General features: G+C 48.1%; 1 protein-coding gene across 5 annotated transcripts in view; it reads left to right on the plus strand.

Moving 5' to 3' along the window:
• Positions 1–12,468, plus strand: part of ttn.1 (titin, tandem duplicate 1) — a 127,632-nt gene that overhangs the window by 101,576 nt on the left and 13,588 nt on the right. For all 5 annotated transcript variants that reach the window (XM_084085146.1, XM_084085147.1, XM_084085145.1 and 2 more), the window contains 17 exons: positions 31–321; positions 520–825; positions 1,130–1,432; positions 1,750–2,067; positions 2,317–4,077; positions 4,349–4,642; positions 4,907–5,191; positions 5,519–5,818; positions 6,016–8,094; positions 8,342–8,644; positions 8,988–9,293; positions 9,404–9,694; positions 9,838–10,137; positions 10,341–10,646; positions 10,911–11,222; positions 11,411–11,692; positions 11,820–12,413. In XM_084085146.1, coding sequence (XP_083941272.1) covers positions 31–321; positions 520–825; positions 1,130–1,432; positions 1,750–2,067; positions 2,317–4,077; positions 4,349–4,642; positions 4,907–5,191; positions 5,519–5,818; positions 6,016–8,094; positions 8,342–8,644; positions 8,988–9,293; positions 9,404–9,694; positions 9,838–10,137; positions 10,341–10,646; positions 10,911–11,222; positions 11,411–11,692; positions 11,820–12,413 — 8,631 coding nt within the window. The remainder of the gene's footprint in view (positions 1–30; positions 322–519; positions 826–1,129; positions 1,433–1,749; positions 2,068–2,316; positions 4,078–4,348; positions 4,643–4,906; positions 5,192–5,518; positions 5,819–6,015; positions 8,095–8,341; positions 8,645–8,987; positions 9,294–9,403; positions 9,695–9,837; positions 10,138–10,340; positions 10,647–10,910; positions 11,223–11,410; positions 11,693–11,819; positions 12,414–12,468) is intronic.

The raw sequence follows: 12,468 nt of genomic DNA on the forward strand, positions 1-12,468 counted from the left end.
TGTAACCTGGTACAATTTATTTCCTCCCAGGTGCACCAGCCATTGACCTTCCTCCAGAGTACCTGGATGTCGTTCAGTACAAAGCCGGATCCTCTATTAGGCTCAGAGTAGGAATCATCGCCAAGCCTCTGCCAACCATCGAATGGTTCAAGAATGGAAAGGAGCTGGTGATGACCTCCAAATTGTCTGTGGAGACCACAAGTGATGACTATTCTGGTATCGTGATCAAGGATGCAACTCGTGCCGACACTGGAGCATATGATATCAAAATCAGGAATGTTCTGGGCTCGGCATCTGCATCGATTAGAATCGAGATCCTAGGTACGTCCCCTGACAGGCAAAACATACTGTATCATATTGAAAGCATTCCATTATTCAGTTTGAACAAAGTTAATCTACTTTTAAAGACAAGAGGACAATCTTCTCCCCTTAGTGTTTTATAGACACATTCATCATTACACTACAAATAGACAGTGGCTTATCTAAGGACTACATTAATTGGTTTTGTTCCTCCTCTAGACAAATCTGGACCTCCAGCTGGAGTCATCAACTTCAACTCAGTCTCAGCAGACAAGATTGTCCTGAGCTGGGAGCCGGTGCCCGAGGCCGACCAGGGTGGAGCCAAAGTGACCCATTATGTGGTTGAGAGACGTGAAACCAGCCGTGTTGTCTGGTCCACCGTCTCAGACGAGTTGGAACAGACGTACGTGTCGGTCGGCAAACTGGTCAGAGGAAACGAGTATGTGTTCCGTGTCATGGGAGTCAGCAAGTTTGGAGTGGGCGAACCCCTGGAGTCTGATCCCATTGTCGCTAAGGACACCTTTGGTATGTTGTGACCAAATAAAATAATTAAAAAAATACAAGAAACACACAAACAACATAAGACACAAAGGCAATTTCATGTCGCTTCCAGTATAAAATTATTCCATTCATATTAACATTTAACATGAATTTGGATCATTCAGACATATCCCACAGTATACTGCTAACCTTTAGATGCCAATGAATAATAATTAGAAATGTGCCTGCCCTGAACTCAGGTCTCGTCACCTATTAAGTTATTTTGCCTATTTTCGATGCATTTATTTTCTGACTACTTGATTGTTAAAATTGCGGTTGTTCCCTCCAGTCACACCCGGACAGCCTCATACACCTTACGTGAACACCGCCACCAAAACCACAATGGTGGTGGAATGGGACAAACCAGGTGCAGATGGAGGCAGCACTGTCACTGGCTACTACCTGGAGAGACGCGACAAGAAGAGCCTGCGCTGGATCAAGGTGTTGAAGGATCCCATCACCGACATCAAACAGACTGTCTGCCATCTGACGGAAGGGAACGAGTACCAATACCGTGTCTGTGCCATCAACAAGGCCGGAGAGGGACCGTACTCAGTTCTTTCTGAGTACTTCAAGGCGGCCGATCCAGTCGGTCAGTACACCGAGATCTTGTCTTGTTGGTCATATTGACATTCTTTTATCTGTATCGTTTTGGAAGTAGAGGGTGTATTTGCAAAATCATATATTGTTTTCAAACATTTAGACTGATGGAAATTGCTTGTTTTCTAACCTGTATGTGTACTGTATGTATGTATTGTGTAGTCTAAGCTATAGCTGTATAACATTGTATAATCAGCTGCTTTGCCGTTAACAGAAGTAGGTTTAAATTTTAATATTTTCCAGTGGATACTGCAGACTTTGTGATCGAATTCCGCTAACCTCTGTATGTGAATAATGCGTTCTCATCAGATCTTCCAGATGAGCCATGCAAGCTGAAGTTGGTGGACTCCACCAAGACCTCTATCACTCTGGGATGGTCCAAGCCTGAATGGGATGGAGGCAGCGAGGTCACCAGCTACATGGTGGAGAAGATGATAGAGCCCAAGGAAGAGGAAGAGGAAGAATGGACTCTCCTTACCACCAAGGGAGAGGTGAAGACCACAGAATACGTTGCCCATGAACTGAAAGTAGACGTGAACTACTTCTTCAGAGTGTCTGCTGTGAACTGCGCCGGCCGTGGAGAACCACTGGAGATGGAAGAGCCTGTCCAGGCCAAGGATATCCTGGGTACGTTCAAAACATTACACATTGAATAGTAATAGTATTTAGTAGCACTAGTTATAATATTAATAGTACTAATATTAGTACTGGGTACATTCAACACAGTATACATTCTCTGCATTAGTATATGAAGTAAATTAAAACCAACACGTTCCCCACAGTCAAGGAATAGAACACTCAAGTTCAATGCAATCCAATTCATCCGCCTATATAAGATTGTTAGTATTCATTCTGTGTTTCTCCTGGTTCTTGCAGAGGAGGCCAAGGTTGACCCAGACATGGCCATGAGAACTCACTACATTGTGAAGGCGGGTAAAGATGTGGAGCTGTCTGTTCCTCTGAAGGGCAGACCCGCTCCCACCACCTCCTGGTGCAAGGGAGACGACTGCATTGACAAAGACCCCAAATATGAGTTCCACTACTCTGACACCACCTCTGTGCTGGTCATGCGTGAGGTGAACAGGCTCGATACCAGCAAGTACACTGTGAAAATTGAGAATGGTGTGGGCGAGGCCAAGTTCCTGACTCTGTCTGTGAAGGTCCAGGACACTCCCGCTCAGTGCCAGAACCTGGTGCTGAAGGATGTGACCCGAGGAAAGGTCACTCTCTGCTGGGAGGCTCCTCTGCTTGACGGTGGTGCTGAGATCACCAACTACGTTGTTGAGAAGAGAGACTCCGCAAAGAGATCCTTCTCCGCTGTGACCACCAAATGTACAGAGACCACGTACACCATCGAAGACCTCTCAGAGAAGACTTCCTTCTTCTTCCGCGTGTTGGCTGAGAACGAGAACGGTGTGGGTGAACCATGCAGCACTGCTGAGCCAGTCAAGTGTACTGAGACTCCAGGACCAATCAAGGAGGTCTCTATGAAGGATTCATCCAAAACATCTGTCACTCTGCAGTGGCTGAAACCTGACTATGATGGTGGCAGCATCATCTCTGACTTTGTTGTTGAGACAAGACTCAAGGGTCAGGAGACGTGGTCTTTGGCCGGCTCCAGCAAACACTGTGAGTATATAGTCAAGAAACTGAATGAGCACTCTCAGATGTTCTTCAGAGTCGCAGCCAGGAATGAGAAGGGACAGGGCGACTTTATTGAACTTGGGCCCATTACAGTGATTGACTACATCATCACACCAGACGCCGACCTTTCACAATACGAACGCAGCACTATCAAAGTCCGCCTGGGTCACAATGTGCACATTGAGCTGCCATACAAGGGCAAGCCCAGACCTGGTGTCAGTTGGCTGAAGGACAACCTGCCTCTGAGGGAGGACGAACAGATCCGCTTCAAGACGACAGAGAACAAGGCCACTCTGATGATGAAAAACATCAGGAAGGACAATGAGGCTAAATACACCCTGGTCCTGGACAACAGGGTCAACAGGAAGTTATTCCATATCCAAGTCATCACCCTAGGACCACCGTCCAAATGCATTGCACCCATCCGCCTGGACGAGGTGAGAGCAGAGAGCATCATGATCTCCTGGGATGAACCCAACGATTACGGAGGTGGAGCAATCACCTGCTACACGGTGGAGAAACGTGACGGGTCTGACTGGAAGATGGCCTGCTCTAGAGTAGAAGAAACCCAGTACAAGATCTGCAACCTGGTCAAAGGCGTGCAGTACCAGTTCAGAGTGCGTGCTGAGAACAGGTACGGTGCCAGCGAGCCTCTGCTCTCACAGATGGTCATCGCCAAGCACCAGTTCAGGCCACCCGGCCCACCAGGCAAACCAGTGGTCTACAATGTAACCAACGATGGTATGACCATCCAGTGGGAGCAGCCCCTGTACGACGGCGGCGCGCCCATCCAGGGCTTCCATGTGGAGAAGAAGGAGAAGAACAGCATCATGTGGCAGAAAGTGAGCACTTTCCTGGTGAAAGAGAACGAGTTCAGGATCCTGGAGTTGATAGAAGGTCTGGAGTATAACTTCAGAGTCTATGCCCAGAATGACTCTGGCTTTAGCCGCATGAGTGATGAGAGTAAGGCGACCATGGCTGTCTCTCCTGTTGGTGAGTAGATTTCTATATATATGATCATTCTGGCTGCAATTGCAATAGGCAACAAAAATATTGTGCCACTTAAAGCTGCAATCTAATCCAGGGTTACAGTTGAAATTACCCATCTCAGTAGGGAGAGGACGTAAAATGTTTGGATTGTAGCTTTAAGATAACAGATTATCCTGCAAATGAGTGTAATGTGACATTTTAGATTGACCACTTTTTAGCTTTAAAATGCATATTAAATTATGTCACGCTATAAATCATATTGTGTGTGTTTCAGATGCTCCTGGAATGCCAGACTACACAGATGTGACCTTTGACTCTGTGAGCTTGAAATGGGATGCACCTAAACATGATGGAGGCAGTAAGATCACAGGTTTCACCATTGAGAAACGGCAAGGCAAGGGTCGCTGGTTCAAGGCTAACCTGACTGATGTACATGAATGCGAGTACACGGTCACCGGCTTAACTATGAATGAACGCTACGAGTTCAGAATCATCGCCAGAAACGCCATTGGTGTCGTCAGCCCACCTTCTAACTCATCTGGCTTCATTGTGGTCAGAGACGAGAATGGTGAGTGCTATTGTATGAGATTGGTATAAATCGGTTCTTCACATTTGGATTAGTTAAGTAATACATAGAGGTTAACTATAGTACTTTTTATATTAAAGTTTAAACTTCAATATTGTAACAAATTGACAAATATAACCCAGGATCCCAAGCTCACTGTTCTTTGTAATATGTCATAATCTAGTAAATTCAATATTACAGTTTATTCTTCCAAAATCCCACCAGTCGTACTCGATTCTAACTCACAACTTCCCTTTGCCCACCTAGCTCCTCCAAACATTGAGTTTGGTCCGGAATACTTCGAGGGTCTGACCGTCAAGGCAGGAGACAACATGAAGGTCAAGGTGAGCATCAGTGGCCGGCCCAATCCCAAGGTGGTGTGGTTCAGAGACGGCGTGGAGATCACCAAAAGGATGATGGACGTCATCAACGTGCCTGGATCCAGCACTCTGTGTGTCAGAGACGCAGACCGTACACACAAAGGCCTGTACACCGTGGAGGCCACCAACGGATCTGGAACCAAGAAGGAGAAAATCGTTGTACAAGTGCAAGGTATGTGGTCTTAATGAGGCATTAATAAATTATTATCCTTTGTTATTAATATTACATATATATTATTACAATGAATGAGTTCATGAGTAAATTGATTTGATAGTAGTTGGGTTTTTTACAGCATGGCAGCATTGACTGCACACATACTGTAGTAACTAGCTATCTATAGCTAAAGAATATGCCGTTATTTGTCTCGTTTATTCTGTTAATCTAAAGGATTAATAACCTGATGAATCTTAAACTGTTACTATGTGCAGTACAGTATAATGTACAGTTAAATACATTTATTCATATTCATTCATATTTGTTCATTTTTCCATTGTCCAGACACCCCTGGTGAGCCGGTGGGACCCATCGTCTTCTCCGACATTTCTGAGGGCAAGTGTACTCTGACCTGGAACCCTCCAGAGAACGATGGATGCTCAGAGATTACCCATTACATCGTGGAGAAGCGCGAGACCGCCAAGATCTCCTGGGCCCTGGTGACGGACGAGTGCCATGAGAGCTCGTACACCGCCACCAAGCTCATCAAGACCAACGAGTACCAGTTCAGGGTCTCTGCTGTCAACAAGTTCGGTGTCGGCAGAACGGTTGAGTCCAGCCCCATCCTTGCACAGATGCAATACAGTAAGATGATTTAACATGCTGCAAGAAAGAAATAGGAAATGAGATATTTGTTTCAACTTGTATACATGCAAACCATTCAAATTATAGTGATGTTCAAGTTCTTCTATGGCTAATTGCAAAGCTATAATTCATGAATTATATTATAATTTATATGTCTCCACATTAGTATCTAAACATCTCATCTTGTTTTCTCCCAGCTACTCCCGACTCTCCAGGCACTCCTGACTCCACCGATATGACAGCAGAGACCATCACTCTGTCCTGGGCAGCTCCGACTAATGACGGAGGCAACCCCATCCAGTCTTACATTGTGGAGAAACGTGAGAAGAAGACCGTCAAATTCTACAAGGTGTTGACCAAGAAACCTATCGTTGAATGCGGTCACAAGGTCACCGGCCTTACCGAGGACATGGAGTATGAGTTCCGCGTGATGGCCGTTAATGATGCCGGCGTCGGAGCTCCCAGTAACATCTCCTTGCCCATCAAGGCCGCCGATCCCAAGGACATCCCCTGCGCCCCATCTGTGGTCTGCGTGTCCGACTCCACCAGCACTTCCATCAGCCTGGAATGGAGCAGGCCCAGTGATGACGGAGGTATGGAGATCTTGGGCTACATCGTTGAAATGGCGGAGGGAGCGAGGGAGGTGGAGGACGAGGAGTGGAAGAGAATGAACGAGGAGCTGGTGGCAGAGACGCAGTACGTGGTGAGCGGCCTGACGACCGGTGCAGAGTACCGGTTCCGCGTGGCAGCTGTCAATCACGTGGGTGCCGGTGACCCACAGGAGATTGAAGAGGCTGCTGCGGCTATGGACAGACTGACGGAACCACTGGTGGACATCGACGCCAGCTTCAAGCAGACTCACATTGTGAAGGCTGGACGTTCTGTGTGTCTGGGCGTCCACTTCAGAGGAAAGCCTGTTCCCACTGCTACCTGGGTGAAGGAGGAGGGAGAGCTGGGCGTCATGTCAGAGATCCTGACTACAGATGGCTACAGCTCCCTGTCCATTGAAAACTGCACCAGAAATGATGCAGGCAAATACTCCATCACACTGGAGAATGCCTGTGGCACCAACCTCATTACTTTCACTGTGAAGGTGATGGATACCCCCGGAGCTCCACAGGCTGTGGCCTTAAAGGAAGTTACCAGAGGGTCTGTCACCCTCATCTGGGAGCCTCCTCTCAATGACGGTGGAGCGCGCATCCATCACTACGTTGTAGAGAGGCGTGAGTCCAGCCGTCGTACCTGGATCCAGTGTGGAGCCAATTCCCCCGCGTGCATCCTCAAGGTCCAGGACTTGCTGGAGGGGTTGCCGTACTTCTTCAGAGTCTCAGCCGAGAGCCAGCACGGCGTGGGCGAGGCCTTTGAGCTGCCGGAGCCCGTCAGTGCCACAGCAGAGCCAGCCGCTCCTAAGAGACTGGACGTTCTGGACACCACAGACACCACTGTGTCTCTGGGCTGGCTCAAGCCAGAGCATGACGGTGGCACCCGCATCCAGGGCTACATCATTGAGGCTAAAGCTAAAGATGGAGACAAATGGATGGTCATGGGCAACACCAAGGGTCTCACCTACAACGCGGAGAAGCTTAACAAGGGAGACGAGTATTACTTCCGCGTAAAGGCGAAGAATGACGCCGGCCTCAGCCAGCCCAGAGAGACCCAGGCGCCTGTTCTGGTGAAGGAGCCTCATATTGAGCCAGCAGCCGATCTCAGCGAGATCGCAAACCAACTCATCACAACCAGGTCCGGTTGCACCTTCACCATCGACGTTCCTATCAGTGGCAGACCTGCTCCTAAGGTCACCTGGAAGTTGGAGGAGATGAGGCTGAAGAGCACAGAAAAGGTCACCATCGTGACGTCCAAGGACAGGACCAGCATTACCGTGAAGGAGGCCATGAGGGGCGACGGTGGCAAGTACCACCTGACTCTGGAGAACGCGCCGGGAACCAAGACCTTCACCGTTGAAGTCAATGTTATCGGAAAGTCCAGTCCTCCCGAAGGACCCATTGAGGTCACCTCTATCACATCTGAGTCATGTGACGTCAGCTGGTCGCCGCCTGAGGACGATGGCGGTACCGATATCACCAACTACATCGTGGAGAAGCGAGAGTCTGGCTCCACCGCCTGGCAGCTCATCAATTCCAGTGTGAAGCGCACAACCCTGCATGTCAGTCACCTGACCAAGTACATGCAGTACACCTTCAGGGTCTGTGCTGAGAACAAGATGGGCATCAGCAGGTCCACTGAGTCTGAGACCATCGTTGCTGAGCATCCATTCAGTGAGTAACTTTATGATTGAACATAATTAGCTAACCTGAGGGGGAGGGAATTACATAGAATAAAATGCTGAGCAATGTAAAACCAGTTCAGTGAATCTTATGAGTGTAACCCCCTTGGTTGCCGACTTTATAAGCAACCAATAGTAAGCCATATGAAATGCTAAGTCACATTACATAGTCTATTGTCTAGACAATAACAGAATGACTATGAGTCCTCTAAGTGTTAATGTCTTGTTCATTACAACAGCGCCTCCTGGACCGCCAACCAGGCCCAGCGTGTTCGGTGTCAGCTCCAACAGCATGACCATCAAGTGGGAGGAGCCGTACAATGACGGCGGCAGCAAGGTGACGGGCTACTGGATCGAGAAGAAGGAGAGGAATATCATCCTTTGGGTGAGGGAGAACAAGATCCCCTGTTTCGATTGCTACTACAAGTTGGAGAGCCTGGTGGAAGGCCTGGAGTACCAGTTCAGGGTGTACGCCATGAACAGCGCCGGTCTCAGCAAAGCCAGTGAGGCCTCCAAGAGAGCCGTGGCTCAGAACCCAGTTGGTGAGGATGAGCACAATTTACATTGTTATACAGATATGTAATAAGAATCAATCAGTAAGATTTAAATAATTCAGTAATAGTTCCTTTGTCCTGATATTACCTTTGTTTTCATATTTAACTACTTAAGCCATAATATTCTTAAGTCGTACAATGAATTTGCAAGCTCATAACTTGAAGCTTTTTGAAGATTTCGGTACATTTTCATGCCCAAAATAGGAATGGTTGAAAGTGGTTAAAAAAAGAAAGTGTGAAAATCAACTGATACACAAAAACAAACCATACAGTTGTATTCCAGTCCAGGCAATAGGACCCCACATATTAACTGTTGCATGTGTGTGTTCAGATGCAACAAGCAGACCAGAAGTCACCAACATCACCCGCTCCACTGTGTCGCTGAAGTGGTCGTCTCCGTTGAACGACGGAGGCAGTCCCATCAGCGGGTACATCGTGGAGCGTAAACCGTACATGCTGTCAGGGGAGGGCCGCTGGCTGAAGTGTAACTACACCAACGTGACGGACACCTTCTTCACGGTCACCGCGCTGGGAGAGGGAGAGGCTTATGAGTTCAGAGTCATTGCCAAGAACGCCAACCAGGTGTACAGTCTGCCCTCCGAATCGACCGGCGAGGTGCAGTGCAAGACAGACTTAGGTAAGATGGGATTCTTACCCAGAACAACCCAGTACAAAAGCAGAATAGAGGAGTAATTTATTATTATTATATTATTATCATACTCACTGTCACTTTCCTGTGTACCTCAGAACCTCCAAAGGCCCAGCTGGACAGCAAGCTTCAGCAAGATACAGTGACAGTCAGGGCGGGTTCAGACCTGGTTCTGGATGCTGCAGTGGGCGGCAGACCGGACCCCAAGTGCTCCTGGGCCAAAGGCACCAGGGACCTGGAGCTGTGTGAGAAGTACCACCTTCAGTACACCGCCACCAAAGCCATGGCCATCATTAAGCTGTGTGACAGAGATGACACCGGCGTCTACATCCTGACCGTCAGAAACGTCAGCGGAACCAAAACGGCCGAGGTCAACGTCAAAGTGCTCGGTGAGTCAGAACACTGTATTCTATTTGTACTTTGTAATTTCTACTTAAAAGCAAGCACGCCAGCAATTCAACTAAATGTGACTTTAAGTACGGGGTGGCGTTCTTTGTAATTTTTTTTACAACGAGTGTGTTCCTCTTCTCAGACACTCCTGGAGTTTGCGAGGGCGCGATTGAGTTCAGTAAAATCACGCAGGACTCGTGCACGCTGAGCTGGAAGCCCCCGTTGGAGGACGGAGGAGACGCCATCAGCCACTACATCGTAGAGAGGAGAGACACCAACCGCCTCACCTGGGTCGTCATGGACGACGAGTGCAAGGAGACCACGTGCAACATCACCCGCCTGTTCAAGAACACAGAGTACCTGTTCAAGGTCCGTGGAGTGAACAAGTACGGATCTGGAGTCTACCTCCAGTCCGACCCCATGGTGGCCAGAGACATGTTCAGTAAGTACACTTAACTTATTGTTTTTTACTGGCTGTTCTAAAAACAGCTTGTTTTCAATACATTACTGCCTCAAAAGATGAAGTACAGATTAGATAAACCTAAAGAGGATTAGATTAATATATAATCTCTAAAACCAAAATTACAAAAGTGACATCAAGTATTAGTGAATTAACCTCCGGATGTCCTTTGTACCTCCTTCTAGCCGTTCCGTCTCAGCCTGGCAATCCTGAGATCCTGTCGTCAGGAGAGGACTTTGTCACCCTTCAGTGGCTTAAGTCGGAGAGCGACGGAGGCAGCCCGATCCTCCACTATCTGGTGGAGAGAAGCGAGAAGAAGAGCGCCCGCTGGGTGAAGGTCAACAGAGACGGCACCTTGGTGGACACCACCCTGAAGGTGTCTGGCCTCACCGAGGGCAACACCTACCAGTTCAGAGTGACAGCCATCAACAAGGCCGGAGAGAGCGAAGCCAGCGAGCTTTCTACGCAAGTTGTCTGCAGAGTTCCAACATGTAAGTCTACTCGAAAAACGACTCTTTCTTTATCTGTTCTCCTGTTTTATCTAGTTAGAGTAAAAGGGTGCATATCGTGCATCCCTAATTTATATTGACAATTGCAACATACAATATACTAATGTTAATATTGATAATATCATAATATACTAATGTTAACATTGATAATGGTATCATACATACATAGCACTAATGACAGATAATATTGATAACATCGATATGAATATCATTCTAATATTAATATTAATCCTGTTTCCTCATCAGGCGTTCCATATGAACCTTCGATTCCTCGCGTCACCGACACTACCGCCGACAGCATCAGTCTGGCGTGGTCCCGTCCCGTAGAGGATGGAGGCGCTGAAATTCTGGGCTACATCCTGGAGATGCAGGAGGATGGCTGCGAGGATGAGGAAGTATGGACCCCAACCCACGAGAAAATGCTGAAGCACCCCGAGCACGTGGTGACCGGCCTGACTCCGGGAAAGAAGTACTACTTCCAAGTAGCCGCGGTCAACGTCAACGGACCCGGAGACTTTAGTGACCCATGTGCCGAGATAGAGCCAATGGAGAGGATTGGTAAGGCTTCATCATCTATTATTATTACTAATACGAGTATTTGGACCATGTATTAATCTATTTTTCAATAAAAGAAAGCTGCTTCTCAATTATTCTATTAATCTACATGAGCAAGATTAAGTTGGTTTCAATTTATTTTTGGTTAATTTCCCAGCCCTAATGTGACTTCTGCCTTTTTTCCACCTCAGAACTCCCTGACTTTGAGCTCCATGACGACCTGAAGAAGACCATCTGTCTGCGCGCCGGTAGCTCGCTGCGCCTGTACGTTACCGTCACCGGACGTCCTGCTCCCAAGATCACCTGGAGCAAGCCTGACGTTGATCTGAACGCACGCGGCTTCATCGAGGTCACCAACTCACACACACAACTCATCATCGACAAGGTGCATCGCTACGATGCCGGGAAATACACGCTGGTGGCTGAGAACTCAGCCGGCACGCAGGAGGTCGGCATCATGGTGAAGATCTATGGTACGTCACGTCACTGTGTCTGTCATAACGCATTGATCAAAACAACTTTAACAAATTGCATTAATCAACAAACAATAAGCGATGAACTAGATTGATGTATTAACTAGAATTGTTCTTTCCATGTTAGACACTCCTGGCCCAACCGGACCAATCAAGATCAAGGAGTTGACCAAGGAGTCAGTCACCATCTCCTGGGACGCCCCCACCGTGGACGGCGGCGCGCCCGTCAACAACTTCATCATTGAGAGACGCGAGGCGTCCATGAGGGCGTACAAGACAGTCACGTCCAAGTGCAACAAGACCTCCTACAAGATCGACGGCCTGATGGAGGGCATGTTCTACTACTTCAGAGTCCTGCCCGAGAACATCTACGGCGTGGGCGAGGCCTGCGAGACACCGGACGTCATCCTGGTGTGCGAAGTTCCCCTGCCTCCTCAGAAGTTTGAGATGATCGACGTGACCAAGTCCTCGGTCACCCTGAGCTGGGTGAAGCCCGAGCACGACGGCGGCAGCAGACTCCAGGGCTACATCATCGAGGCCTGCCGCGTCGGCACCGACAAGTGGATGAAGGTGGCGACGCTGAAGATGACCGACTTTGAATTCACGCTCGAGAAGCTGGGAGAGAACGAGCAGTACATGTTCAGAATCATGGCCGTCAACAGCAGGGGACCCAGCATGCCAAAAGAGATGGTTTCTGCTGTCACAGTAAATGAACAGAGAGGTATGTAACACATGTGATTCTCATCCTATTTTTTTATTTCAAGGACCCCCACTTT

This window comes from Gymnoscopelus microlampas (assembly GCF_963454915.1).
Source record: "Gymnoscopelus microlampas genome assembly, chromosome: 17".
Lineage (NCBI taxonomy): Eukaryota > Metazoa > Chordata > Actinopteri > Myctophiformes > Myctophidae > Gymnoscopelus > Gymnoscopelus microlampas.